The sequence below is a fragment of the Strix uralensis genome, chromosome 5, assembly GCF_047716275.1.
Source record: "Strix uralensis isolate ZFMK-TIS-50842 chromosome 5, bStrUra1, whole genome shotgun sequence".
Taxonomy (NCBI): Eukaryota; Metazoa; Chordata; class Aves; order Strigiformes; family Strigidae; genus Strix; species Strix uralensis.
In genome coordinates, this window is record NC_133976.1 from 22,868,215 (window position 1) to 22,893,617 (window position 25,403).

Consider the following 25,403-nt stretch of genomic DNA (forward strand, 5'->3'; position numbering starts at 1 on the left):
ATCCATATTTTAAACAACTGCGACTCTGGGATCTCAAAATTAACATACTTCAAAGCAGACTCCCTCTCTGTAACATTCTCATACCATGAAGTTAAAAATTCAATTGTCTCTTTTCACACTATAGAAGGGAAAAAAAAAAAAGAAATAACAAGGAAAAGGAAAGTTATTAGCAAATTGAAAATGTGATACTGCAGTTGAAAGCAGTAGTTGGAATATATGTGGAATTAGAGCTTTGTTTCAGTTTAGTGATGCTGAATTTCTGTTTTAGGTATTTTAAATAATCACCACAAAATAAGGCATATAGCTTAAATTAAGAAAACTAAAGTTGGCACAATTGATCCAACAATTCCTAAGTGCATGAATAGTCAAAAACTGTATTTCCTAGCAGGTCTCCTTAGTGCAAGGTCTTTTTATCACACCTTCTCCCACTGTGACAAATAGCCTTGAAGATTAGATTGAGAAATAACATAAGTTTGAAAATAAAACACATCAAATAATAGGTACTTATGTCTGTCTGAACATTCATACCTCATACTCACCCCTCAACAGTTTTAAAAAGTATCTGTTAATTTATTTCACATACATGTATTTACATTGGAGGAAATTCACAACACTGAAAATACAACATTTACACATTCACAGATATACAGTTTTGCACCCTCTCCCCTGCTAAGAGCAGGCATTCAGCTGTTCTACCTTTGTGATAACAACAACATCAATTTGCAGTAGATCAAACAGCTGGTAGGCGTGGTGGATTTTACGAAGCATCATTCTCAGTATGTGGCAGTTATATTCTTCAAGCTATTAGATAGCGGGTTATTTCACTGAAGAAAAATGCCTCTTGCATGGCATTTGCATAAGCTTCTATAAAGCATAAGCATATAGGTTTATCTATTTCTATTTTACCATGCTCTATGGAGTTCAGTTATCCTTGTAGTAGTTATTAAAGTTGATTCGCAGTAGAAAGTCCTCCAAATGTGGTTGGTATCCTCTATTTACAAGCTTTGTTACCACTGGAAGAAAAAAATAAAATAAGCTTCAACTAACAGTAATAGTCTAAAGTCAGCCTTGAGAGTATTGATGCATTTTAATTTAAAAGAAAAGTCTAATGCAGAAATCTGAAGACAATAGAAACAAATGTGTATTTTTGCATAAGAAAGGTCCAGTATCTCTCTGGAATTACAAAGTATTTCAAGTAAGATACAAAAGAAAGACTATGTATCAGTTCTAATTGAAACTGTATTATTCTAATAAGGAAATGCTTTCTCAAGTTGCTTTCACAATAAGATGGTGTGTTACCATAATTTCAACTGACCAGTGAGCATGTTTAGGTTCTCTGGTGACCTCTGTGAAAGAAGAAGCTCTGCTGAAGTTTTCTTGAGCAAAGTCCATTGTGAGAGAGAAAACCAAAGAGAAATTCCTGGGACAAACCCCTCAAGCTCTATGAATGAACAAACTGACTGCTCTAAATGTCCTTAATAACAAAGGAAAAAAGGCAATAGAAACCCCCTAAGCTCATAAGCATCCCATGCACTAATATAAAGGGAATGAGCAAGCAGCAGTAACATGCAAGGAAGAAGGGAAAGTGTCAAGTTAGAAGTTAGGGCCTCAGCCAAAGCCGTTGAAGTCGAGACAACACTGCATTGGCTTTCAATGGATTCTGGATCAACCCATTGTGAAAGAGAGCATTTTACAATACACAGTGACTGAAGGTACAAGTGTAGATGAACAAGCACATATTTGTTCTGTAGTGCTTAATAAAGAGGGTGTATAGAACTAGGTCACTCAGCAAATTTCCTTACGGAATGGTCTATTAATCTCTGTCCATGAAGCAACCATAGATCTCGTAGTATGGGCTTAGGTGGCTCCCAGAGGCGTTCTGACTTCCTGTAGAATTTGGAAGCAGCCATTCTAACTCATCCTGAAATATCTGTTTTTGGTCCTTTGACACCATTTTTGGACACCCTTAAAGAATAAAAAGGGCAGCTCATTTCCTGAAGAATATAGTCTGACTAGAAAATATTCTAAAAACATAGATGTAAACAGTTGCACTTCCTTCAGCAATTAAGGGTTCTCTAAAAACAAAAACCAAACGCCATGAACCGTCTTTGTACTCAGGGGAAGGATAAGTAACTTGTACTGAAAACACAAGATCTGAAAGAGAAATGGAGAGGAAAGACAGATAACCATTTCTTCACATTACAGGCTAAGCTGACAGAAGAAATTTTATCATGTTAAAGGAAAGAACATTTGGCAAATGATCTGTGCAGTTGAAAAACACTTGTGTGGAGCATTGGATATAAGCTTCAACTAGTGCTAGGAGGCTCTCAGCTTTAGTCCAACACAGGAATCAGAATTTTCAAATCTTGTAACAATGGTAATACTCAACTAAAGCAGATATATCTAAAATTACTTCTAAGTAGTATCTAACTGTCTCTCACTGCTGCCAATAAAAAGTTCCAGAACTCAATTCCAGAGAAAAGAAAAATCTAAGCATATATACAGCTAAATACCACATACTTACTTTGCAAATTAGCAAAAACTTACGGTCAGTTTTGGGATATCTGTTAGATTACTTGTGTGGACGTTTTCACTGATACATATGCAGATCTGTGCAAACCACAATAATGCAGTTTTCATTTGGAAACTACATTTTCTAACACATGCTAAGTACATACATCTTCCTAATTTTACATTATACTTCTAAAACCTCTGTAATTTTTTCAGTTGTCAGTTGACTTTTTCTTCTATCTAGAATTTATGCAGTTTCTTACCTTTGAATAAGAAGTGGGAGTAATACTTGAATGTATTGTACGACTGCTGCATCAGACCAAAGTTGGGATGAACAGCCATTTGCTTCCCTGCATCGAAGCTCCATGACTGAGAGATCAGCTGGCTGCGGAACTTCAAAATAAGGCTGAAGATGCTATGTATAATGTTCATCACAGGGGCCGCCTTCTCTGTCAACAGACCCCTAACAGAACGAAAACAACTTTAGAAATGTAGTTGACACAACTTATTGGTTGTAGGAAGAAAAATACAATGGGGTTGACAATCCTTTAGGTTTCCTCTTTAATTGCTTATAAAAAATAATCCACAAGGCTGCAGCCAACTGTAACCGTGATTTTAAAAAAGGTGCCTAAACCCAACATAGTTGGTATGGTATTTGCACTGGTGTATCTGATTTCCAGAATGACATCTGCACTTGCAAAAGAGATGACATTTAAAAACATTATCATGCTCTGAGTCTCCTTAAACTTTAATCCCCTCTCATCCCACCACCTGATATCCAAACAGCAGGTTTAGGCAAGTTTTTTCCTAATTAAAACTGAAAAAGAAAGACATGAAAGGACAGATTTCTTTTCTTGTTTATAATTTCTGTTCTTTATCATCTCTTCTTCCTCTGTCTCCCCACTTTATCATTCCAGTGCATACTCTTTAAGAAACCAAATAAACCCTAGTTCCTCTCCTCTTATTCACACCACCCTTCTGCCTCATATACAGTAACCAAAGGGCTAAAAGCTTGTGATTCCTAAAAGACAGATGTCTCTTGCACTGCTCATAAATCTGGACAGAGGCATCAGGTCACATTTGTTCCTTCACAGTCCAGTCCTGGTCACTGCACATATATTAAAGGCACATACAATGTATAGAGGAAGCATTTTACAATCCTTCAGCTAGGCTTACTTGTGCACATGCTGAATGAAACAGCATTCATTTACAATGGCTATGACAAGGATGGGGTGAAAGAAAAACAGAACTGTGGCAAGTGCACCCTTAGTCTTCAGGTTAGAGCTGTCCTGAGTAGACTTGAAGCTTGCATTTTGAAGCTTGCAAGGTGAACAGGAGCTGGAGCCTACTCCAAGGAGTCTGGGGAAATGAAGAGGATGGGTAGCTGAGGAAAAGCATCAAAGTATGGACTTCAATGTGCTGTGAAGTTTGTTTCCCTTATATTAGAACACCTTCATGTGTAAAGACTAGTGTGTCAGGTAGAAGTCAGTTTTGCACAATTACGTTAGGCTTGACTGGCTGCTCCATTAACTTAAATATTTGAAGTAAAAATAACAATGGTAGCTTGCCTGAAGATTGCTTTGTTGAGGTATTCAGCATGTGTTCTGTGAATTTCTTCCAGGTTACCTACAGAAGACAGTTTGTTTCCAAATTCACACCATGTAACATGAAGAATCTGATTAGCAATGTAACCTTGAATAACTTTCACAAAATGCTGCATTTCATGTTTATACAGCTGGAGCTGTCGAAACTGAACAGAATTTGATGCACGACTCACTAAAGCTGGAAATAAAAACGGAAATATATTATCAGCAGGACTCACGGAGACCATCAAAAATCAGGATTTTTAAAGGAATTAAGGTTACTGTTAGTAGAGTCTGTTTAAGATGCCAAGCAAGTTTCTCTAAAAAATTGTGGCTTTTGAAGCTTGATGTGACTGTTTATAAGCAATTGTCTAGCACAGGGTGCTAAAAGCATTTTTAACAGGATGCTTTCTAGTTCACTCATTATACTTACCAGTGCGTTTTAAGTGAAACCAAACATCCTTGAGTGTCCACACCATGTGCTTCAGCTGAAGCAAAAAGGAGAAGATCTTGTTGTACTTATTCATGCAGCTCTCAGTAATGACAATGTTCAGAGGCCAGTCAACCTAAAAGAAGTAACAGTGCTGATCATACTATATTTTTGTGTTAGAAATTATAAGAACATTTCAGATACAAGTATTTCAGGGACACACAAAATATATGTATTTCAATAATGTAATGGCCAGGCTAAGCAAATCCTGTAATTTCCATTACACAATGTTTTTACTCCATTCTTAAAGGTATTCCATTATTAAAAACATCTTCACTCTACCATGGTACATAAGAACCATGGTCTAATTGCAGCATTCTACCTTTCTCCATGCTTTCTTACCTTGTACCTTAGCTCTAAGCAACTCAGAGCATCAGGTGCATTGGGCTTGAACACTTCTGGAAGATACTTGAGGGCAAAAGAAAGATTGGAAGCAAGCTGTGTGTCACCATGAAGACTGTACTGTAATGCTTTATTTAGGATAGAATTAAGAACTAGTGGATTCAGCAATTCACCAGGTGTTTGTCCTGATCCAAGCTAGGGGGAAAAAAAAAAATAAATCCTAATTACACAGTATTAATAAAGAGTCTTGGCTCCTAAACACAGGTGAGTTAAAGCAGAATGGTAAAGTGGTGACTATCCTGCCTTCCTCCACCATTCTGATTGGAAGTTTCTACTTCTGCCATATGGATGCATGAACAGCACAAGAAGCAACTGCTGAACTATTTGCTGTTCACAGCATGAAGGTAATCTCATACCTGTACTGATTAATTGCGGTATGTTGGCCTGCAGTTTGCTGTGGTTCAGGAGGTGCTACACATCCCTTTAGGCTTTGGTGGGGCAGAAAGCCAGCGACAGGACTGGTATTACCTACCTGACTCCAATCTGCCTATCTCATCAACTCAGTACCCTCAGAGGTTTACAAATAAAGCTATTCATCAAGTCTAAATCCCCAGGTGCTTTCCCTAGTTAGGTCTAAAGCATTCTTAGGATTCAGAGAAATGCATTAACTATCCTACAGCCATGTATCTCCACTGGCAACCAGCTATATTAACCCATGCTATCCCTCCTACCTTGCTGTCTTCCCCAAGAACACAGGGGTAAGTCATGAAAATACTGTCTCATCAGAGGGCTCAGCACTCTCTTCAGATGCCCTCCCCTCTGCCCTACAGGATATTTGAGGTAAGAATAGGTATTTTGCAACACAGGCCTTTCCACTGGATTTTAGCAAATGGCAACAGGCTCTTCCAGCCTTGCTGCCAGCAGATGGGAGAGAACAGAGCAATAGTGCAGCATTTTTCACAGGAAAGTGAAATACCCTTCCATGACTGTTTATCTGTCAAATTCTGAAATTATTATCCTCAGTGAGCCAAATCCTTGTACTCTCTGTTGCTGGGATTAGCAGTAGGAGATATTACTCTCTTCCTTGGGACTTCCTTGGGCATGGGCATCCCTTCCAAGCAAAGACCTTCTTTTGCCTCCATCCTTACAACATCAACACAGTTCCTTGCTACAAGACTTCTCAACATGGCACAAGAGAGGAAAACAGCACAAACCAGGTCTCTAATTCACACCATTCCCTCATTCCCATCCAAATGAATCCAGAGGTGTCAAGCTAAAGCAGACAACTCAAAACCAAGGGTTAAGACAACAAAGCAAATTTACCTTTTCAAACAACAGGTCACTGAGTGACTGAGCAAACTCCCCGTCTTCCATTAACAAAAAGTGTCTCAGTGCTTCAAAATGCTTCTCTACATTCAGTTCCACAAAGTAGTAATCAACTATTGCTTTGTTCACAAGAGAAACACTAAGAATGAAAACACAGACAAGGTATTATTCTTACAAGCACCTCCTTCCTTACTGTTCATATTCAGCTGTGGCTACATCAGATTAATGCTCCAGTACTTAACTCTAATATTCAAGACAGGATGATATTCACATAAGCAAAAAAATGAGACAAAAATAAATCTTCATCCAGTATATACCAGAATTAAAACCTACCCCTTCAGATAACTGGGTTCTGAACAGTACTGGGGAAGTATTTTAAGACTGGCTACATATAATGATCTTTAGAACATGCTGCTGGGCCTGGAGCAACATTTTATCAACAGCCTTCTGTCTTATCTCTGTCACCTGCACAAACAAATTAAGAAAGACTGTTAAATTCCTGAGAAGAATATCCTAATTGGTAAGGCTCTGACACTAGATATTGAGGGTAGGTCTATACTACAGCTTGCAGTATAGCGTAGGTATTCCAGTTAGCTTTAAATAATTTAACTTCCATATCAGGGATAGGCTAATTCTGCCAGCACACAACTCAGGCTCACTTACTTTGCTTTGCTAAATACATGCATCTGGCTACCAAAATGATCTGTATACAATCTGGATGTTTAAAACTACTTTCTACATTGCACCAAACTTTGAGTATAGCATACTCAGAGTCAGTAAATGGAAATCCAAACTTACAAGATAGTTGATTCCAAAACAGGAAGCATTTCAACACATCTGTGAACAACTGTTTTCATGGCAGAAGCTAATCATGTACACAATAGCAAAAAATTTTCTTTAAAATACCATTAGATATACTAATAAAATGGTCCAGCAGATACGTGGTTTCCCTATATATTCCAATAGTAACAAGAACAGCTTCTATTAAACTTCAAAACAGCCTTGAAGCCAGAGTTCCCACAGAAACATAAAATATATCCTGATCAATATACATGAGCTTTCACATAATCAAAAAGATTTTTTTCTCTTATCTTTCATCTGCCAAATAAAAACTAGCACAAACATTATAAAAAATACACCTTTTTAAAAGAACAAGGAAAACAATGGTGTCAAAACCACTGCTGCATAATCCATGAGTCTGAGAGCAAACACTTCCCTCCAAGCCCTTCTATTTCAAATAGACCTTCAAATTTTTAATTTACACATAAAAATATAAGTTTAATTTACTAATTATAATGTAAATCTGAACTTTTTAGGTAGTGATGAACCATCCTCTGAACCACTGCTGGAAGCAAAGAGAATTTAAGAAAACAGACCAATGTGTAACTCTTGTCTTGAGAAAGAACTAATAAAGAACACATTAATTGCTAAATTATCGATTCACTATTTCTAACAAATACTCACTGAGATACGAGTGGAGCCGTAATAGAACGTTTCATCAGCACTGGCAGAGATAGGAGCTCACTCAACTGCACAGCTGTTTCATCTGTTGCTGACTGTACCATAGGATCCACAGGAAACGTGTATGATCTTGGTATCACGTGATGCAAGAGATGAGAAACTGGTAGTTCTGCTAAATTTAAAAATATATAAACATTGTAAGTTATTATATTTAAGCAATTTGACAATCTGTTTCTATTACACTCTACAAACCCCTCTAGGTTAGAAAACCATAATGTGTCAAAATGTGTTTCTCATCTTTGTGCCTAGAAACAAATTGTTTGGCCACCACAGTTCGCAATATTGGTAATTTACTGGTAATTCAGGTATTTTTTCTGGCACTCATCTTTCTTGCTGAAGTTTACCACATCTTCTATTAATCTACTGTTCCGACAGTTCTACTCACACATCAAATCATAACTGTCTTGATATTTTTCAATACAATACTGATCTGACAAGGCTTTCACATAAGCTTGTTCTTTCTTCCATGTATCTTCCTCTCTCCCTTCCTCCTCCTTAGTCTTGGGAGCATTAGCTTCAGAAAATAAAGTTTCTTGAGGGACTGTATCTTGTGGAGTTGCTTTCTCAGGTTCTTCTGCCTAAAACAAAAAAATGGACAAATTTTATGAGATGCTGGCTTTGCCTACTCACAATTAATGTGTTCTTACAGGTAACTGACTAGTTGTTCCAACGGAAAATAAAACAGCTTACTCACCTGTACTTTTCTGACATGCAAAACCAATATGGTATTACAGTGATTACTACATTAGGACAGAAACTTATTACCTTAACTACCAGTGTGTTTAATCCTTTGAAAGAAAAGGAAGTCTTCTCAACAACTAGTCTGTTTCTTACCTGTAAGCTCTGTGAGGAATCTGGAGAAGGGTCCTTGTTGACCACATTTGTGATTACTGTAATTACAAGTAAATTAAAGACAGCATTTACTTAGACCTGCTTATAATACTTAGTTCAGATCTGTTCCCGAAGTTCCTCAAAATTTCTCGACAGACTATCATAGAAACAACCATTCCAGGAACAGTCCCTCCCCATAGTCCCTCCCAGGCAGTTTTATGCATGTTTTCTACTCCAGACCACATGAGGCCCTGTTTCACGAAGTTTCACACTAGAACATTTTTAATGCTCTGTTTATTGTATATAAGAGACAAGACTAAGCTCAAACTCTTTCCTCCAAATTCTAACAGTGTCTGAAAAATTATGCAAGGAATTAAGTACCCATTTTGAACATAAACATTTACAGTTACTTTTATGAGCCCTTAAGCAAATGCTGGCTGAATAAACTTAATTTTATTTTACCTTCTTGTTTCTCTTCCATTACGTTTTCCTTTTTGTCATCTTTAATATTAGCATCAGGAGAGACTGAAACACTGTCAGATGACTGCGATTGTGGTAAAGTCTTTTCCTTAACTTGTGATGGTTTTGCTTCCCTTCTGCTCCCTTCAGCAGGAGATAATTCTTCACTGTACAGAAGTGTCTGAACTGTGGAGTCAGATGAAGGACCTGCAATGGTTTTACGATGAGGTATTGGATCACTTTCCATAGATGGGGCCCACTTCCCTATTTGGATGCTTGACTGGGACGCGTGACCAAACGGGCTCCAACGAGATTTCACAGGCTCTGCATCTGAAACCAGTTCTCCAATTTTGATGTGTGACTGTGAAGCGTGCCCATGGATGTTCCAACGAGGTCTAGCTGAGACCACCTCTGACACGTTTTCACCAATCTTGATATTGGCATCAGATGCGTGACCATGGATGTTCCATCGAGGCCTTGTAGAAGCTACATTTGACACATACTCTCCAATCTTAATATTGGCTTCTGAAGCATGTCCATGAATGTTCCACCTAGGTCTTGAGGGCTCTACCTCTGAAGTGTATTCCCCAATTTTAATATGAGCTTCAGAAACATGCCCATGAATATTCCATCGGGGTCTGCTAGATTCAACTTCAGAAGTATAGCTGCTGATTTTTATATGGGAGTCTGAAGAATGCCCATAAGGACTTGAATGTGGCTGGTAAGTGTCCACATGAGGTACATATTCTCCCACTCTAATGTTGGCATCAGACGCATGTCCATGAGTATTCCACCGAGGCCTTCTGTACTCCACATCAAATACATTTTCTCCAACTCTAACATGTCCCTGGCAAGCTGCAGATGGTCTGAGAACTGTATTAAAATCATACTCGTTTTGCTGATGCAATGGTACATTGTCTTCTCCTTCCAGTGCTCCTGTCAAGACAGGCTGATTTTCACTTACTTGAGAAGTCTCAGAAAGATCCGAGTTAATATTCCTGAATGCTTCATCTAGCAAAGATCCTTGCACGCTAATGGCAACGTGTTCTTCATCTTGTGGCTTCGATAAGAAATCTTCTATATTCACAGTGGATTCAGGCAGGGAATCAGCACTGCCTACAGGACTGCATGCTTTCTCTGAACTTTGGAGACTGCTTTCAGATTCTGCTGCTTTAGGCTGAAAATGATGATCAGCATTGTTTGTCGGCTCTGGCATGGGCAGTGCTTGGTCAGCAGAAGTAGCATATTCCAGTCCAGGCTCAGATTCTTTTCTGCCAACTGTCTCATTAGGATGCAGAGATTTCACAGAAGACACCTAACAAAAAAATAATTATTACACTGTATGGCAAGCCACATAATCAAGCTACTTATTAGGGCACCGCTTTATTACAAGTAAGATTTAAAATTTTCCAATTTTTCAGATGTACCACAAATAACGTGATAACTACTCACCCTGCTGTTACAGTGAACCTTGTGTTTACCGAACTGAAATGAACCATGAAATGAACTCGAGGGAAACTTGGAACAGCAACCTGGGGTTTAGGTAAGAAAATAAACTCACCTGTGAATGTGGATCTTTCACAGCAGGGTTTTCATCTAAAGCCAACTGGCACTGTTTATAAGGAATAATATCTAATTTTTTCCTGTAGTTTCCATCTGGAAGCTTTTCAAGCATTTCCTGTAAATAAAAATTATAAAACCAAAAGTCTTTAAGTCTTTAAGTACCAAATTTTCTAAAAAACATTTCTTAGATCTTTTCAGAAGATACCTCGATGCGTTTTTGATCTTCTAATAGGAACTTAAGACGGGCTGTTTCCAACTTGTGTCGCTGGATTTTCCATAATGCTCTTTGTTCCCTACGGGCTGCATCATCTGAAAGTTTGCTATAATGGTCAATTAATTCCTGCCTAAATTAAGGTAAAAAGAAAGCTAAGTTAAAGATTTTCATATACTGATTTTCATCTTCCCTTCTAAAGAATAAGACCTTTTAGCACTTCAGAACTGAGAAGCAATTTTTTAAAAGCAGAAGCCAGTTTTCAATCACAGAGAATAAACAGGTGGAAAAACCAGGACTGTATTCTTAGTCAATATGTATTTCTATAATTATTCTTAGTAGGTCACTCATTTATCCTAAGTATTTTTAAATATAACAGAAGAAAGTGAAATATGACTAGACGTACAACAAGAGCAATTCAAATAATTATCAAACTCCTCCATCTGCTTTTTACTCCTGTTTTGGCATACATGTGACATTTTTGCTGTGGGTTCAGCTTTTACTTGTAAGATGTAGTTAATTTTTTTCCTGAAATTCTTATCATAACAAAAACCAGACTGGATAGAGTTGGCACAAATCAGTGGGTCCAAGATTTTGGGGCCACTAACCATTCCTAAATCACAAACTTGTTGATAGATTACCAGAAATCCTTACATCCATCTTTCAGCTGCAAACATTACCCTTGTAGAGCAATGTCTGGGAACTGCTAGTACCATAAATTTGAATACACAATAATTTTTCCTGAGGTCTTTATTATGGTTTTGCAGTAGCTAAGCTTTGGGAGACTATTAAGATATATTTACCTTGCCTTTTTTTCCAGTTCTTCTTCTAAAGCTTTCAGTCTTTTTTCTCTCTCTCTGAGTTCTCGGGCATAGCTGAAATCATCATCAATCTCCTCTTGCTTTATTGCAAGGCGACGCTGCATAAATATTTTAACACTTTTAAAAGCCACTCTCAATACCAGCTGTAATGCACACATCCGCAAGAAGTTCTTATTTGTACCCCATGAGCTATTCATTCAACTTCAGCAGAGTAAGTCAAGATATCCTTTCCATTATTTGCCTAAGAAAAAAGCTGGCCTTTACAAACACACAGAGAAATACCTCTTGGTCTTTTGCAAATTGGTCTTTCAGCTTCTGAAACTGTTCCCGTTTCTTTGCATCCAAAGCCATTCGTTCTGATATCTGTCGATCTGTATTATAATAAAGATATTCTTAGTTTACATTAACAAACCCACTAGAAAACACATGAAACACTGCTGCAACTTACCATTAATGGCTTTCAGTACTTTGCTAGCAGTTTCTCGAGCATGAACGATTAATTCTTGTTTGGCTATTTCCATGCGCAAATCCTAAAAAAAACCCCAAACAAAAATACGGATGGGAATTTTTTCTGGTTTTTTAGACTTGAAAATACACTATTGTAAAGACAGGCACACACTTTATAATGGTTATTAATCTATGATTACAGTACAGAAATATGAATAAAGCAATTAATTAAATGGGAAGTCTATGAACTAATATTGAAAGTTAATACTCGAAACCTTACAACAAACCAAATCCATCTGATATATACACTATATTGATGTCATCTGAAAGACAGAAGTCTCTTTATAACTAAGAGTTCTGTAAAAACAATTAGCTATGCAAATTACAAAGCAAGTCTTACCTGGCTACTAATTAGATTGTCACATTTGTTAAATTAGAATCTAACAATCTTACCAGTAGAAGGACAAATCTGCTGCTGCAAAAAACTAAGATGGAAGTCCAAAACTCATTTAATATATGAAAATGCGAACAAATAATAAACACACCACCTATACTTTTAAAAGCTACATTTAGTATGTTTATTTGCTGTGGTAACAATTCAAAAAGCAACCAACTAATGAAAAAATTCTGACTATAAATACAAATTCTTTCAAAGTTATAATAAAAATGAAAAATTAGTATTAAAAAAAAATACCAACAATGAAGTCTTTATTCTCTTATTCATTTACCTTTTCCTCCTTGCTTATGGAACTGTATCGGGCAATTCTTTCCATTCGACCTACGTACACTGCACAATCTCTCTCTATTTCTTTCAGCTCCTCAAGCGAAAAAATAACTGAAATCCGGGGAACAGGTATATCTGACCAACAAATATAATGCTGAAAAATGAGAAATTTCATTTTAAATAAATTTTTTAAATTGTAAAATATTAGATTATGAACTCACTTTTTTTTTTTTTTTAAATTTAGCAATGCTTCAAGATACTGAAACAAGCCTCCACACAGGATCTAAAATTGTTATTATCATTGGTTTTAGCATTTATATAATTCAAAATAGGAGACAGAAGTATAATGTTCCAGAACTTGGATCACATGTCAAATTCTCAGGGTCCCCTCTTTCCCACTGACTTGGACAGGAACCTAAAATCTGATACAGACATTCATAGTAGTCATGTTCTAAATGCCTAAAACTTTGCTTTTCTGAATACCCAAATTAACTGAGCCTGCGTAACTCAGCACTGAATACATCTCTCCTATCAAAAGTTGGGTTTTGTTCACTTATATCCCCCCCCCAGATCCCCACTTAATAGGAACTGTCTGGAACATAACTAACACACACCTACAGGAGAGAGCTCTAACACAAGACATAACTCTTGAAAATATGGCCAGTGCACATCAGACAGTACCTGTTCTCTAAGTATCTTAGGTCTTTCTGCTCCATCTCAACATCCCTAAATCTCTGAAGCTGTTCTACTCAGTGCAGAAAACAGGTAAGTGAACTTCAAAAACAAAACAAAACAAAACGTGCACAAGCATGCTCACACTGGATTCCCCAGTCTACTGGCAAAAATCAGAAGATGGAATGCTCAGAGCTGTGCTCTGGGATTGTCAGCCTAATCAAAAGGGAAGAGCCAGCTGTTTAGGGAACTATCATGGAAAGGGATGAAATGTGACTGGCACTCTTAGACAGATAGAAGACAATTGAACCTGGGAGCTGCACATCCTGGGGGAATGTGTCAGTATTAAGATACTGTGTTAGTGACTGATAAAGCTACAATTTATAATGGAAATATTGGCTGACGCTGATTTATAAAAAAACCAGTACTACTGGCACAGCTGAGTCATGGTTTGAGAATGCTTATCAGAGCAGACTCAGGAGAACTAGCAGAGAGTCATCTCACCTGAGATATTAAGCTTATGCCTGGTATCTGATACTGAGCTGCTCAGCTCTGTCAGGATCTTAGAAAGAGAATAGTAGTTACATGGAAAAGAGTGCCTATAGCCTTCAGACACCTCTGTGGTTGTTTCACTGTCAGGCATACATAAAGCAGGAAGACACATAGCTTATGTTTTTCTTGTCAAGGATAAGACTCTTTCTGCAGCATATGAGTAAACAGAACTATTTAAGCACTTCTTGGAAATGTAGTAATAAAGCTGAAATACAAGAGCTATGCAGGACTGAGTCAAGACCTGATAAATGACGCATCTTTAAACCAAAAAATAGTAGTGTGAGTTGTGTGAAAAATGAAAGCCTAAAACATTCCTGCTTTCAATACAAAGCAAAATAAGAAATGTATCACGTGCATTGGATACGATGAATTTGATGCTGTTAAAATTTTGTATTTCTGCAGTGGGGTGTTAGCAAGTAAAGTGGATAAACAGTTCACAAGTATCTGAGAGCAAGTAATTGCCTTTCATGAATCAACATCCTACTTATGCAATAACAGTTTTCAATAAAGGAGCAAACTTGCTAAAAGCCTAGAAACTTGCTCTAAAGAGACATAGTTTTCTCAGTGTAATAGGAAGGAATCAACCCAAAACTTACCCTAGGACAGCACAATTTCAGCAAGTTTATGGTCTTCCCACATATGTATACATCATTAGCAATATGTTTAAGAAATACAGGGACACAATCTTCTACTTCTTTTGAAATCAAAACATAACCATGAGTCCAGTAATGTTTATCTACATATCAAACAAAAAGATGAAAATATATATTTTAAATTATTTAATTAACAGCACAAATTATATACATTAGAAATGCTCCATACACATACTGTACCTCTGAAACAAAGATAATCCTCATTCACCTGGATCATAAATTCTCCATAAACATCTCTGAATACACCACTGTATACCCAATCATAGATAAATCTGAAAAAAATATAATTGTACAATATTGAAAAGTCAATCCTCTTGCCTTCTCAACTTTATTATAGCCAAACAGTAAGTATATTCTTTAAAACACCAACACACACAAGCTATAGGACAGGATAAAAACCAGCAATTAAGTGCTACCACACCGATATTTAAAGATACACACAGGATTGTGACTCTACATTTTTCTTAAAAGAAACCATCTTTATATAGAACATTTCAGTGATAATTAGTCAATATGAAAGAACACTGCCTTATTTAAAACAATCATTTTATTTCTGTATATTAATTTACTAATTAATTAAGTATATATTAAAAATTTCTAGAAATCTTTGCAGCACATCAAAAGCTTAGGGAGAGGTAAGTAGGAAGGATTTATTTTACAGAGAGGTAACTTTAGCAGGGAGAAAATGAAAGGGTATAAAACAAAGATGCAATACTAAGCACTTTTCCCCCAGACCTAGAGATATTTTTAATATATATGCATATATTTTAATATATATGTGTGCATATATTTTAATATATATGCAATAATGACAACCAGTATTTTGGAGTATTTATGTATGCTTTTTCCTATTTCCTCTGTGTGAAACCAAAATTATCTGAAGCTGTAGATAAAAAGCCTCGGACCACCTTGAGGTTAATCTTTTCTTTTCTTACTAGTTGCAATACCAACACTGTTTCTAGACGCTGGGTCAGTGTAACAAACTGGAAGCATTTAGCACAGGAACCACCGTTCAATTTTAAGGTTGTAAGTAAAAAGTTAAGAACATTTAAAGTGTTAAATCTGATGTTTCTATGATTTATTTGAGCAATATCTTATATTATTTAATTTCTTTCAGATTAATAAATGAGTGGGATGACACTTTCTGCAGATAACAGAGGCCTCCTTCCATGGCAGCCCTGATCATATATGATTGATGTTTCAATAGAGATCTGCAACAAATCTAAGAGTCAATGCTGTAAGTACCATTGCATTAGTAGTATAGTATAGCTAGTATAAATATAGTAAGAATACTTTCATATTTTTTAGGTTCCTTGTGATGCCATGACATCCCACCCTTGGTATTTCAGAAATTTGACTGCCTTCTATAAATTGCAGGGCAGTAGCTGTGAAGATATTTCAGTGAGTCTTAATCTGAAATTAAATTCCTCTGAAGAACATTTTATGTGGAAGGAAGAAAAAACAAGAAGGGTGGCCACCAGAGGTATCTTAAATTTAGAGCATTTTCACAGATTTTGGTCTTCTCTTTCTAGTATCATGACATCTATTAAGTATCATTGCAAACTGATGATGGACTACAGCTATAAACCCTATAATAGCTGTTTAAAGAAATTTAGCGTCTCTTCAGAAGTCTATAAACTAACAATTTCTAAACTGATGTCCACTGCTTAACAAAGCTGTTGCAATCCAAGGAACTCTGCTTCCTATTGTGAGTTAGTTACATCTACTTAATGAACATCAGATGATTTTTTAAAAAAATTTTTGATTACCGAAAAGCCCACAAGACAGACAGTGGAAATAAGCATAAACTTTCCCAGTTTGTGTAACACCAAGAGAAACTTTTTAGTTAGCAGTTTCAGGATTTTACTACAGGTATGAGAAGAAAAAAAATAGCAGCTTATCCGAGTCTTATATTCTAGTATGAATTTCCAGGACTAGCAGCAAGAAAGAGTTTTATTTACATGCATTTATTTACTAATCTAGTCACACATAAAACTCTTACGTTGTTACAGAGCTGGAAAAGAGAGGGAAAGAAGGATTCAGCAAAATGAATTAATTTTAATATGTATTTTGCAGATACAGCCACATCTTATCTCTGAAATGTTAAAAGCCATTGTTAAACTAGTAGAGTTACTCACCAGATTACTAATTCATAACTGCTCTTAAACACAACTAGGCAGAGAACAGTATGGACGCACCTTGTGTATGGTTCACAGCTCGTCTTCAACAAAGACAGAAGAACTGGATAATGCTCATTGCTACAGTTGTTGAGAGCCTCTTTGTACAGATATGAAAGCAATTTAACACCCTAAAAAATTGAAAAATATTATAATATTAGGCAACAAACTTCACTACAAGTTTAATAACAAAAGATTCACAAATACACAGCTTTACATGTTTCACTAGACACAGAAGGCAGGATTCATCTCACTTCCTCTAGCTATCTGCAGTTAAGATCACTTTATCTGAGCTAGTTACCTCAAGCTCGCTTTATAGTCACTGGAGGGAAACAGGTATGTTTAGAGCTGGCTTCATTTGAGTTGCTACAAACATCTCCCTTAGAATGAAATAAAATGCACTCTAAGGCTTCTTTTTTTCTCATTTGTTTACTTTAGGAATTGAAAACACAGGACAAAATTCCAAAATTTAAAGTATCTGGAGAAAGGATCATGGCATTCTAACTGGAGGTCCAAAGTCATATCATTGGTAGCAGAGAGACCAACACTAAATATTTTATGTAAAATTCTACCTAATTTTGAAGAATATTAACAGTGTGACACAAGCCAAACATAAAAACATCAAATTAATTATCACCGTAGGAAATGAAGCACCAGCTCCACCACTGATCCCCAGCGCTGTTGTTCCTATGCCACAAAGTTCAGCTAAATACCTAAAAACAATATTAAAACAATGTTACAATTTCAACCAAAAGTCTCTGAGATCATAGTGATGAACTTTGCTAAAGCTTAACATCATACAACAACGCAACTGTATGAGCTGAATGATAACAGGGATAACAAAGAAACTGAATATAAAGACCTCACATGTGTTCCCTAGTATCTTCTGGATATAAACAAATCTCTCTGTTAAGATAGAGGAAAAATACTGAAAGACTGTGTAAGAATGTCCAAGCAATATTGTCTCTTTTAGTGCACACGAATTAGATTGTGTTTTGTCTGCTATGAAAAGCTTAAATATTTAATATTATTCTCTTACCTCAACTGACGACCTAATTTTCTGAAGAGAAAGCTGATTGTTAGAAGACTTAAAGTAGGAGGTGTTGACAGAACACAGGCTCGGTAATATTGAAGATACTTTCTCAGCCCACTTGTGAATGCCTAGTACCAACAGAAAATATTTAAAATCTTACTGTTAAAGCTGTTAATAGTCTATCTATGTCTCACATCAATTGCATCGCACGAAAACAAACCTTTTACTAAAATAATGTGCATATGCAGCTAAGAAGGATGTGTATACCAAAGTAAGGACCAAGTAAGAGTCCATGCAGCTTCAGACATTCCAATTAGCCAGATGACTCCACTGTACTCTCCATACATCCAGTGCACAGAGCTTGTACCCACGCACAGTGTAATAAAGCACCTTGGTTCAGCTTCTTTGAATTGCCCTTTGAGAAGCCTCTCATTCTCTAACAGCTATAATAGGAACCTAGGAAAACCTGTTTCCTTACTTTCATGCCTAAATTGGATACTGGAAAAAACTTGTCTAGAACTCTTTCTAAGAAGACAGAGAGAGACCTTCTTATTCCATTTCTATTAATATTGCTGTAAATCAAATATACAGAAGAAATACTTTTTCATAACCAATCCTAACTTAATTCTATGCATTAGAAAAGGATGAAATCACCTAATATTACACAGTGTACATACACTTCAGCATAATATACAGAGGACAGGGAAAATTTGCACTTAATTCTGAACTGAGAAGAAGTAATTAAAGCTATTAAATATAATTTCTCTATTTCAGTTTTTATTTTTAAAAAATATATATATCACATATATGCATACTGTATTAAGCAAGTTGTATTTTAATTTTATACATCTTAATGTGTAAACATGTAATGTTTTAAAAACATCTAAAAATTATATTCCAGCATTCACTGCTGACCTGGGATGAGCCTTACACTTAAAATGCTTTGCAGTTTAGCAGACTGCAGAAATTCCAGCTTTACACAAAATCAAAGTTACCTTCTCTATCTAAGATAATTGGCCCATTCAGTCTAGATGATTTAATACAATTGTTTTACCTGAAACACAAGTCCTTTGCTGTATGAAGAATCTAAAACTGGCTGAAGAGAAAAACGACTTAGTCGTGTGTAATAGGTTCCATACTCTGCCACTTCCAAGAGTAGGTTGTGCATTGCCTCTGGTGAAGTTCCAGATACATATACCCCCTCCTTTATAACAAATGTCTGAGCAGCCTAAAAGGATACAGGCAAAGAAAAAACAGGCAGATTCAAGTATTTCATAGCTGTATTGTGATTTAAAATATCAAACATTTACACACAAAAATAACAGCAGACAAATTTTCAGTTTAGATACTCTGGTGACTGAGACTATAGATAGGACAGCGTGATAAATATATTAAATTGTAGCAAAATTTAAGGAGTATGAATGGTATTTTCAAATATACAGAATAAGACTCATTATCTAATTCCTTAAGGAAAATCCAATCTACAAAACTACTTACACATCTATTTTTAAATATTCATATCCCATTTTCACTTAGAGGACTACAAATGCTCTTAGCCTATTGCAATAACATCATGCGATATATAGGTATACACACACACACATATATATACATATATATACTGCCTAATTGTCATTAGGTCACATTCAACTTTTTAACAGTACCCACAACTCTCAAGATCTGCAACATCCCAAAAGAAATAAATGTATTGAAGAGGAAACCTCTACAAAGAAAAGAAGAAAAAGATGAGACTAAGAAGCACAGTTAAAAATCTTCCATACCTGATTCAGTGAAAATGTAGTAGATACTACACCAATGAGGACATTCAAGACGTCTTTAACCAGTTCCGGTTCTTTCATTAGAACGAGCTGTGGAAGCTGAAGTACAGTATTACTAAACAGTTGCAATTCCCCTTCTTGAAGTTTGTAAAATTTGTCAAAAGCTTCTCTCCCAGCTTCAGTAAGATATGGTTCCTCTTTTTTACCAGGTGGGCTGTGTCAGAGTAAACACAACATTACAAGGTGATTATATGAAAATAAGGAAATACATCTCCTAAAGAAAAAAAGGCATTTCAGAATTTTACACAGCCTGTATTGACCACAGAAAAAGCTACTAGTAATATAGTACATTTTCAAGGGAATGTGCATTCAGTCAATGAAACTGTAGCCCAAACTCAGTACAGTGAAGAAACAGGTAGATAATTTGAACATCAGTTCAGAGACAGAAACCTTGACAGAGAATTACCAGCTTCTTTTGTGGCCTTCCCTGATGCAGTTTTCACATTAGGAAAATGAGGTCAATATATACCAGATTTTCAGGGTCCATGTAATACTAATATTCAAATATGTTAAAGAGCAATATGCTCAAAATGCTATTATGACTTGTATTAACACATTTTGGCTCTTCCCAGTGAGGATTACTATCCCCTCCAAAACAATTTCTCCTTCCAGTTCTTTCAAAAATTCTGAATTCTAGTAGCATGTGCTACACGAAAGCTGTCAGGTATATGGTCTATATTTGACTGTGAGATCCTTACAGTCTAAATGGTAGCAAGAAAAACTGTCTTGTTCTAGGAACAAAGCTAGAATGTGCTACAGTGGCTTTGAAAAATCAGGTCAGGGAACTTCTGACTTTCTGAGCTTCTCAGGCTCAGAGTTGAAAAAACACTGTATAGCACTGAAACAGATACATCACCACATTATTACTTAAAATTACAGAAAACATACAGAGCAGAGTTTCTTCAAGAATCAGGCACACCACTGTCCATCAGGAATGTAAGGAAGATACCTGCCACACCTGCCTTTTTTTGTCTTTCATTTTAGGGAAGTTAGGAAGCTTTAACAGGGCTATCTAGAGCCTTCTCTCAGGAGATGCAACTTCTACTCAACAACCAAAAGAACTACAAGTCTAACTACACCATTAAGAAATTTCCATTTTGGTTACAGACAGAAAAGGAATACAATACTGTAAGATACAGGTTTAATTATTCTAGTGCTATACAACTACCACTTTCTCTTTTGAAACTGAAAACAGGGAATCATTTTAGACTGAGATAAATTGCATAGTGCGTAAGAAGTCAGATTAGTTAGAAAAAATGTTGCATTTCACACAAACAACAAGTGTTCCCAGAATGCCTTCAGTGTTTTTGGCAAAGATGATTTTGTTTTATCTCTTCCTATGAAACAGTTGCAACTTAAGTAGTTTGTTGAAACTGCACGACCTTTATTCCCTTCTCAATCATTAATGCAGTATATTGAATTCTGTGAATTAAATATGCACATTTCACTATACTGAGGTAATTTGGAACTAAGACAAAATGCACCTTCATACATTTGTATATGATTGTAAGTTTGCCAGTAACATTAGACACATACTATCCAATTCTTTCCCAACATCTTCGTTTGCTGGGTCCATATGTAAGCACTGCATCCCACAAGTCTATGTCTGGAGTCATGCTCGGCTCTGACTGAGAATCAGGAGTCAGATTGGATGCTGACTGGAATCCCTCATCTTCTGACTGGTCTATACTTTGGGGAACCTATCAGAGAGAGTTCAAATGTTATACATGAAAACATTTTACTGAAGAAACATATGCTAATAACAAAGATGTTCTGCTATCATTTGTCATCAAGTGACTCCACATGACTCAACCTGTGTTGTCCCCCCTCCCTTTATTCTAAGTTTCTTCTATAAGCACTTTTTTCATTTGATGTCTCTACAGGTATTAATGCCTATACATAAAACAACAATCACCATCAAAATAATATACTAAGTTTGTCAGTGTTAAACTTGAAACTTACTCCTTTAGTAAGCATATAATTCCACAATCTGAGAATCTGAGGTCTGGATATTCAACAATATGTAACACTAACAAAATCATACTGCTCAGTATTTCATTTCAGCAAACGATCCATGTCCTAATTCTTCAAATTTGCAAACATTTTGTTAACTATGACTAACATAGTTTGCTTCCTTATGCTTATTCATATGCAGAAAATCTGCAGGTGTCCAAACAGTGTATATGCCACATCCTCAACTCCCACTCAACAGGAGTTGTATGTGCAGAACAGTACTCAATTTTAGTAAAAGACAATCACACCCTCATAAAAAGCTGCATGTTCTTCAAGAAATCACAAATTTTCCAGTCTGATGGAAAGAGTACGTCAGTCACTCAAAAAGGTTCTGCCTCCCCTCAGTTATGACTTACATCCATATGTGCACACTGAATGGCACAGGGGTTTTCTTTTCTAATGTGTCTGCCTTCAAGTCTTAATTAAGACTCTTAAGGGAATTTCAAAATGAGGACTGAAAGTACAGAAGTATAAAAAACCTACCTACACACAGTAAAAATGGAAAGAAAGAAAACAAACCCAACAAGTTTATCTAGTACCTCTATGAGAAGAAAACATAGCACAAATAAACAGAATGGACAGCAAAAGGGGAAAAAAGATACAGTAGAAACTGTACACACTGAAAAGGTAAAAGGACAGTAGGAACTAGGAGGTTCAATGAAACATAACTTAAAAAATGTTTTAAGATACAACAAGACAAGAAGAAAATACAAGTTAGGTAATGTAATCTGAACAGCAAGATACATGCATTCAGTCAGGAATGCTTATGCAGGTGGGCAGAACAGTAACAAGTAAGAGACAATGCAAAGGAGTTCAATATCCAAAGCAGGCAAAAATGCAAGCGAAAGACTACTAGGGTAAGGAAAACACAGATATAGCTGATGTCTTAACTTCATAAAGCCTATGGCCACATGATGATTTTTTTACAGTTATAGGACAAGACCAAGGTTTTGATTATCATACATCTCTACCCAAAAAGCTTATTTGGTTCTCAGCAAAGAAAAGGATCCCTGCTTCATCTTAATGACTACCTGTATGTTAAACTATACTTTCAGAGTGGCATATTGAAAGCATGCATACATTCTCAAGTCCAAAACAAATGGTACCATACTTTAATTGCAAGTCCAGACAAATCTGCATTGTCAGGCACTGGTGGTAAATCCAACTTGATGTCCATATCATACGTACGGCTATGGACAAGAGCACCGAAGAGCGAGACCCGCGTTTCTTTCTCAAACTTGTCACCAGCAGGATAGTTCTGTGAGAACAACCCTATGGCAGGGAGTCCGGTGCCAGGTGCAGCCTCCATTATCTGAAGAGTCTTTTGAATCGTGTCATTGAACTGACATTCTTCATTTGTTATTAGGGATTGTATATCAGCCTCAAATACACTTACATCATAATAATCATAACCCTGGTATTTGACATTTCTCCCAACATATTTGTTGTTCAGAAAATAGTCCTTTTTTTGTGGTACAAGCTGAGGAGGACCTGTTCCAGCAAGCTGTACTAAGAGATCCAAGACAGAATTAACTTCAGTAAATGGTAAGCATTCAGCTGTTTCCAGTTCCTCCACAAGATTCTCCAGTCTGTCCGCTTGAGCACCTAGGCCACCAACTCTCAAGTTGAAAGACAGCATCAAAATTTTGTTCTTCACTGGAAGCCTGGAAACGTTTGATTGCAGCTTACGAGCCTCATCTTGAAAAAGGTTTATGAACAGGGCATTATAAGCAACCCTTTTCAGATTTTGCTTAGCCCTTCTCTTGCTGATCTTCCGCCTGCCCAGGTGGACTTTCCATGGCAAACCTGTCAAGTGCACTTCACACAAATCATTGAACAACTGTGTAATGCTCTCCATTTCACATCAAATTGTCAGGTTACAGCAGTTACAGTCTGGGTCTCTGGTTTCACGCAAAGACCTGAAAAGTATCAGGAAAAGGAAGAAACGTTCATAACATGGGTATGAGAATTTGCTGAGTATGCTTTAATTTAAACTGAGACAGCCCAAAATGAGAGAGAAAACTGACCTTGCACATATTTAGGCCATGAGCTATGAAAATAACACTATGACTTTGATCACAACCAAAGTGATGGTGGTGCAAGCTTAATTCTAGACGCCCGATTCTGCTCGGCGGACTAAAATAGAACGGAGATGATTGCCCTGATCTAAATCAGGATTCATGTGGGACACCTTCAAAAGCTTCACCACTCTAGCTCTGCCCAGGAGACGCCCGCCACCTCCCTCCCGCCCGCGCAGTGCCCTCAGTAGAGGCCACGGGGCCACGCAGAGGGCGAGGGACACGAGGCGGGTGCGGACGGTGCCGGGCAGCGCAGGGCTGGCCTGCACAACCACCGGCCATCCCTGGGGCGCTCTGAAGCACCCACCGAAAAGGGAGGAGCTGCCGGCGGCGGGGGCTCACCCTGAGGATCAAGCTGGGCCCGGCCCTTCCACCCCCGGCAAACGCGAGCCAGCCTGCCCCTCGCCCCCAGCATCAGCCGGGGCACGCCGACAGCATTAGCACCACCCCCCGCATAAGGCCGCCACCCCGCTCCTGCCCGGGGGGACCGCGCCCCACCGCCCCGCCGTACCTGCGGCGGCTCCCCCGGGGCGGGCGGCAGCCGGACGCCGCGGCCGCCTCCTTCCCTCAGCGCGGGCCGCCGCGCGCGGCGCCGCCGACGTCACGCGAGAGCGACGGGCCGCGGCGCGGCGGGGGGCGGCTCGGGGGGGGGGCGGCGCTGGCGGGGGCGGCCGCCCGGCCCCGCTCCCGGGCAGGAGCCCGAGGCACGGCGGGGCTTTGCCCCCGACCCTACAGCGGCGCGAGCCCCGCAGGCCCTCGCAGCCCCGCCGGGGGAAGGCCGCTACCCCCGCCGCGGCCATGGGCGGGCCGGGCCGCAGCCAGGGGTGGGAGCGTTGCCGCCCCTCACGGCCACCGTCACCACAGAGCGGTTTAAACGCCGATGCATGAACTGCCGGTGTAGACGGTTCACGATTCTAAACCATTCCTGCGATACTTACTTTTAACATTGTCACTCAATTTACAAGAAATAACACGCTATTGCCAGAAGGCGATAAACCCCATCTGTACCGTGTCCCGATCCGCAGAATTTAACTGCAGTCCTCTGACAGTATTCGCAAGCTAGTTCCACCAAGAGTACACATTTTCTTATCTTAATTCATGTTTTAATAAACATAGAAAAATACATACAGAAATACACCCCTGGTATGATTCAAATACTGGCTGTAGAAATTCAGTTGAAGGAAGGCTGGTAAAAGGGAACGAGCTAAGATATTTCTGAGAAAATACTTCCCTTGCAAATGCTGAATTGTCAAAAAAATAGTATTTTTTTTTTCAGGGGAGAGAGAATAAACCAAAAAAATCTCCTGTTCCGAAAAGTTCTGAAGCTAAAGTTGCCCAGTTCTTAATCTAAAGTAAATACTTTTTGGAGGTTGAAGTTAAGTTTAAAGAAATTTTGAACTGAACAGATCATCTTCATGTTCTTCAACTTTTGTTTATGAAAATATTTGACATGTCTTTTAGTTTCTTTTGAAATAGATTTTTATTTCAAAATGTTTAAGGATTGGGTATCATTACCCATCCAGCAATAACTGAAAAGCAGTATGAGTGAGAATGGAGT

At 37.7% G+C, this 25,403-nt stretch overlaps 1 protein-coding gene across 6 annotated transcripts; it reads right to left on the minus strand.

The window, feature by feature from the left end:
* Positions 1-544: 544 nt before the first annotated feature.
* TUBGCP6 (tubulin gamma complex component 6) lies at positions 545-24,435 on the minus strand. Of its 6 annotated transcripts, none has more exons than XM_074870081.1 (27): positions 24,357-24,435; positions 22,879-23,686; positions 21,291-21,454; positions 19,698-19,908; positions 18,971-19,144; positions 17,923-18,044; positions 17,521-17,596; positions 16,905-17,014; positions 14,887-14,978; positions 14,650-14,789; positions 12,834-12,983; positions 12,107-12,188; positions 11,941-12,029; positions 11,641-11,756; positions 10,832-10,970; positions 10,625-10,741; positions 9,067-10,378; positions 8,608-8,663; positions 8,159-8,351; positions 7,717-7,885; positions 6,250-6,391; positions 4,927-5,121; positions 4,528-4,660; positions 4,080-4,293; positions 2,775-2,974; positions 1,803-1,887; positions 545-1,013 (listed from the first exon to the last, which is right to left on the minus strand). In XM_074870081.1, the coding sequence occupies exons 2-26, from the start codon at positions 23,623-23,625 to the stop codon at positions 1,814-1,816; spliced, it is 5,217 nt and encodes a 1,738-aa protein (XP_074726182.1). In that variant the 5' UTR covers positions 23,626-23,686; positions 24,357-24,435; the 3' UTR covers positions 545-1,013; positions 1,803-1,813. The 6 variants fall into 6 exon arrangements, with proteins under 6 accessions (XP_074726182.1, XP_074726180.1, XP_074726181.1 ...); XM_074870079.1 differs by having other exon boundaries at positions 1,803-1,965; XM_074870080.1 differs by lacking the exon at positions 1,803-1,887.
* Positions 24,436-25,403: the final 968 nt, after the last annotated feature.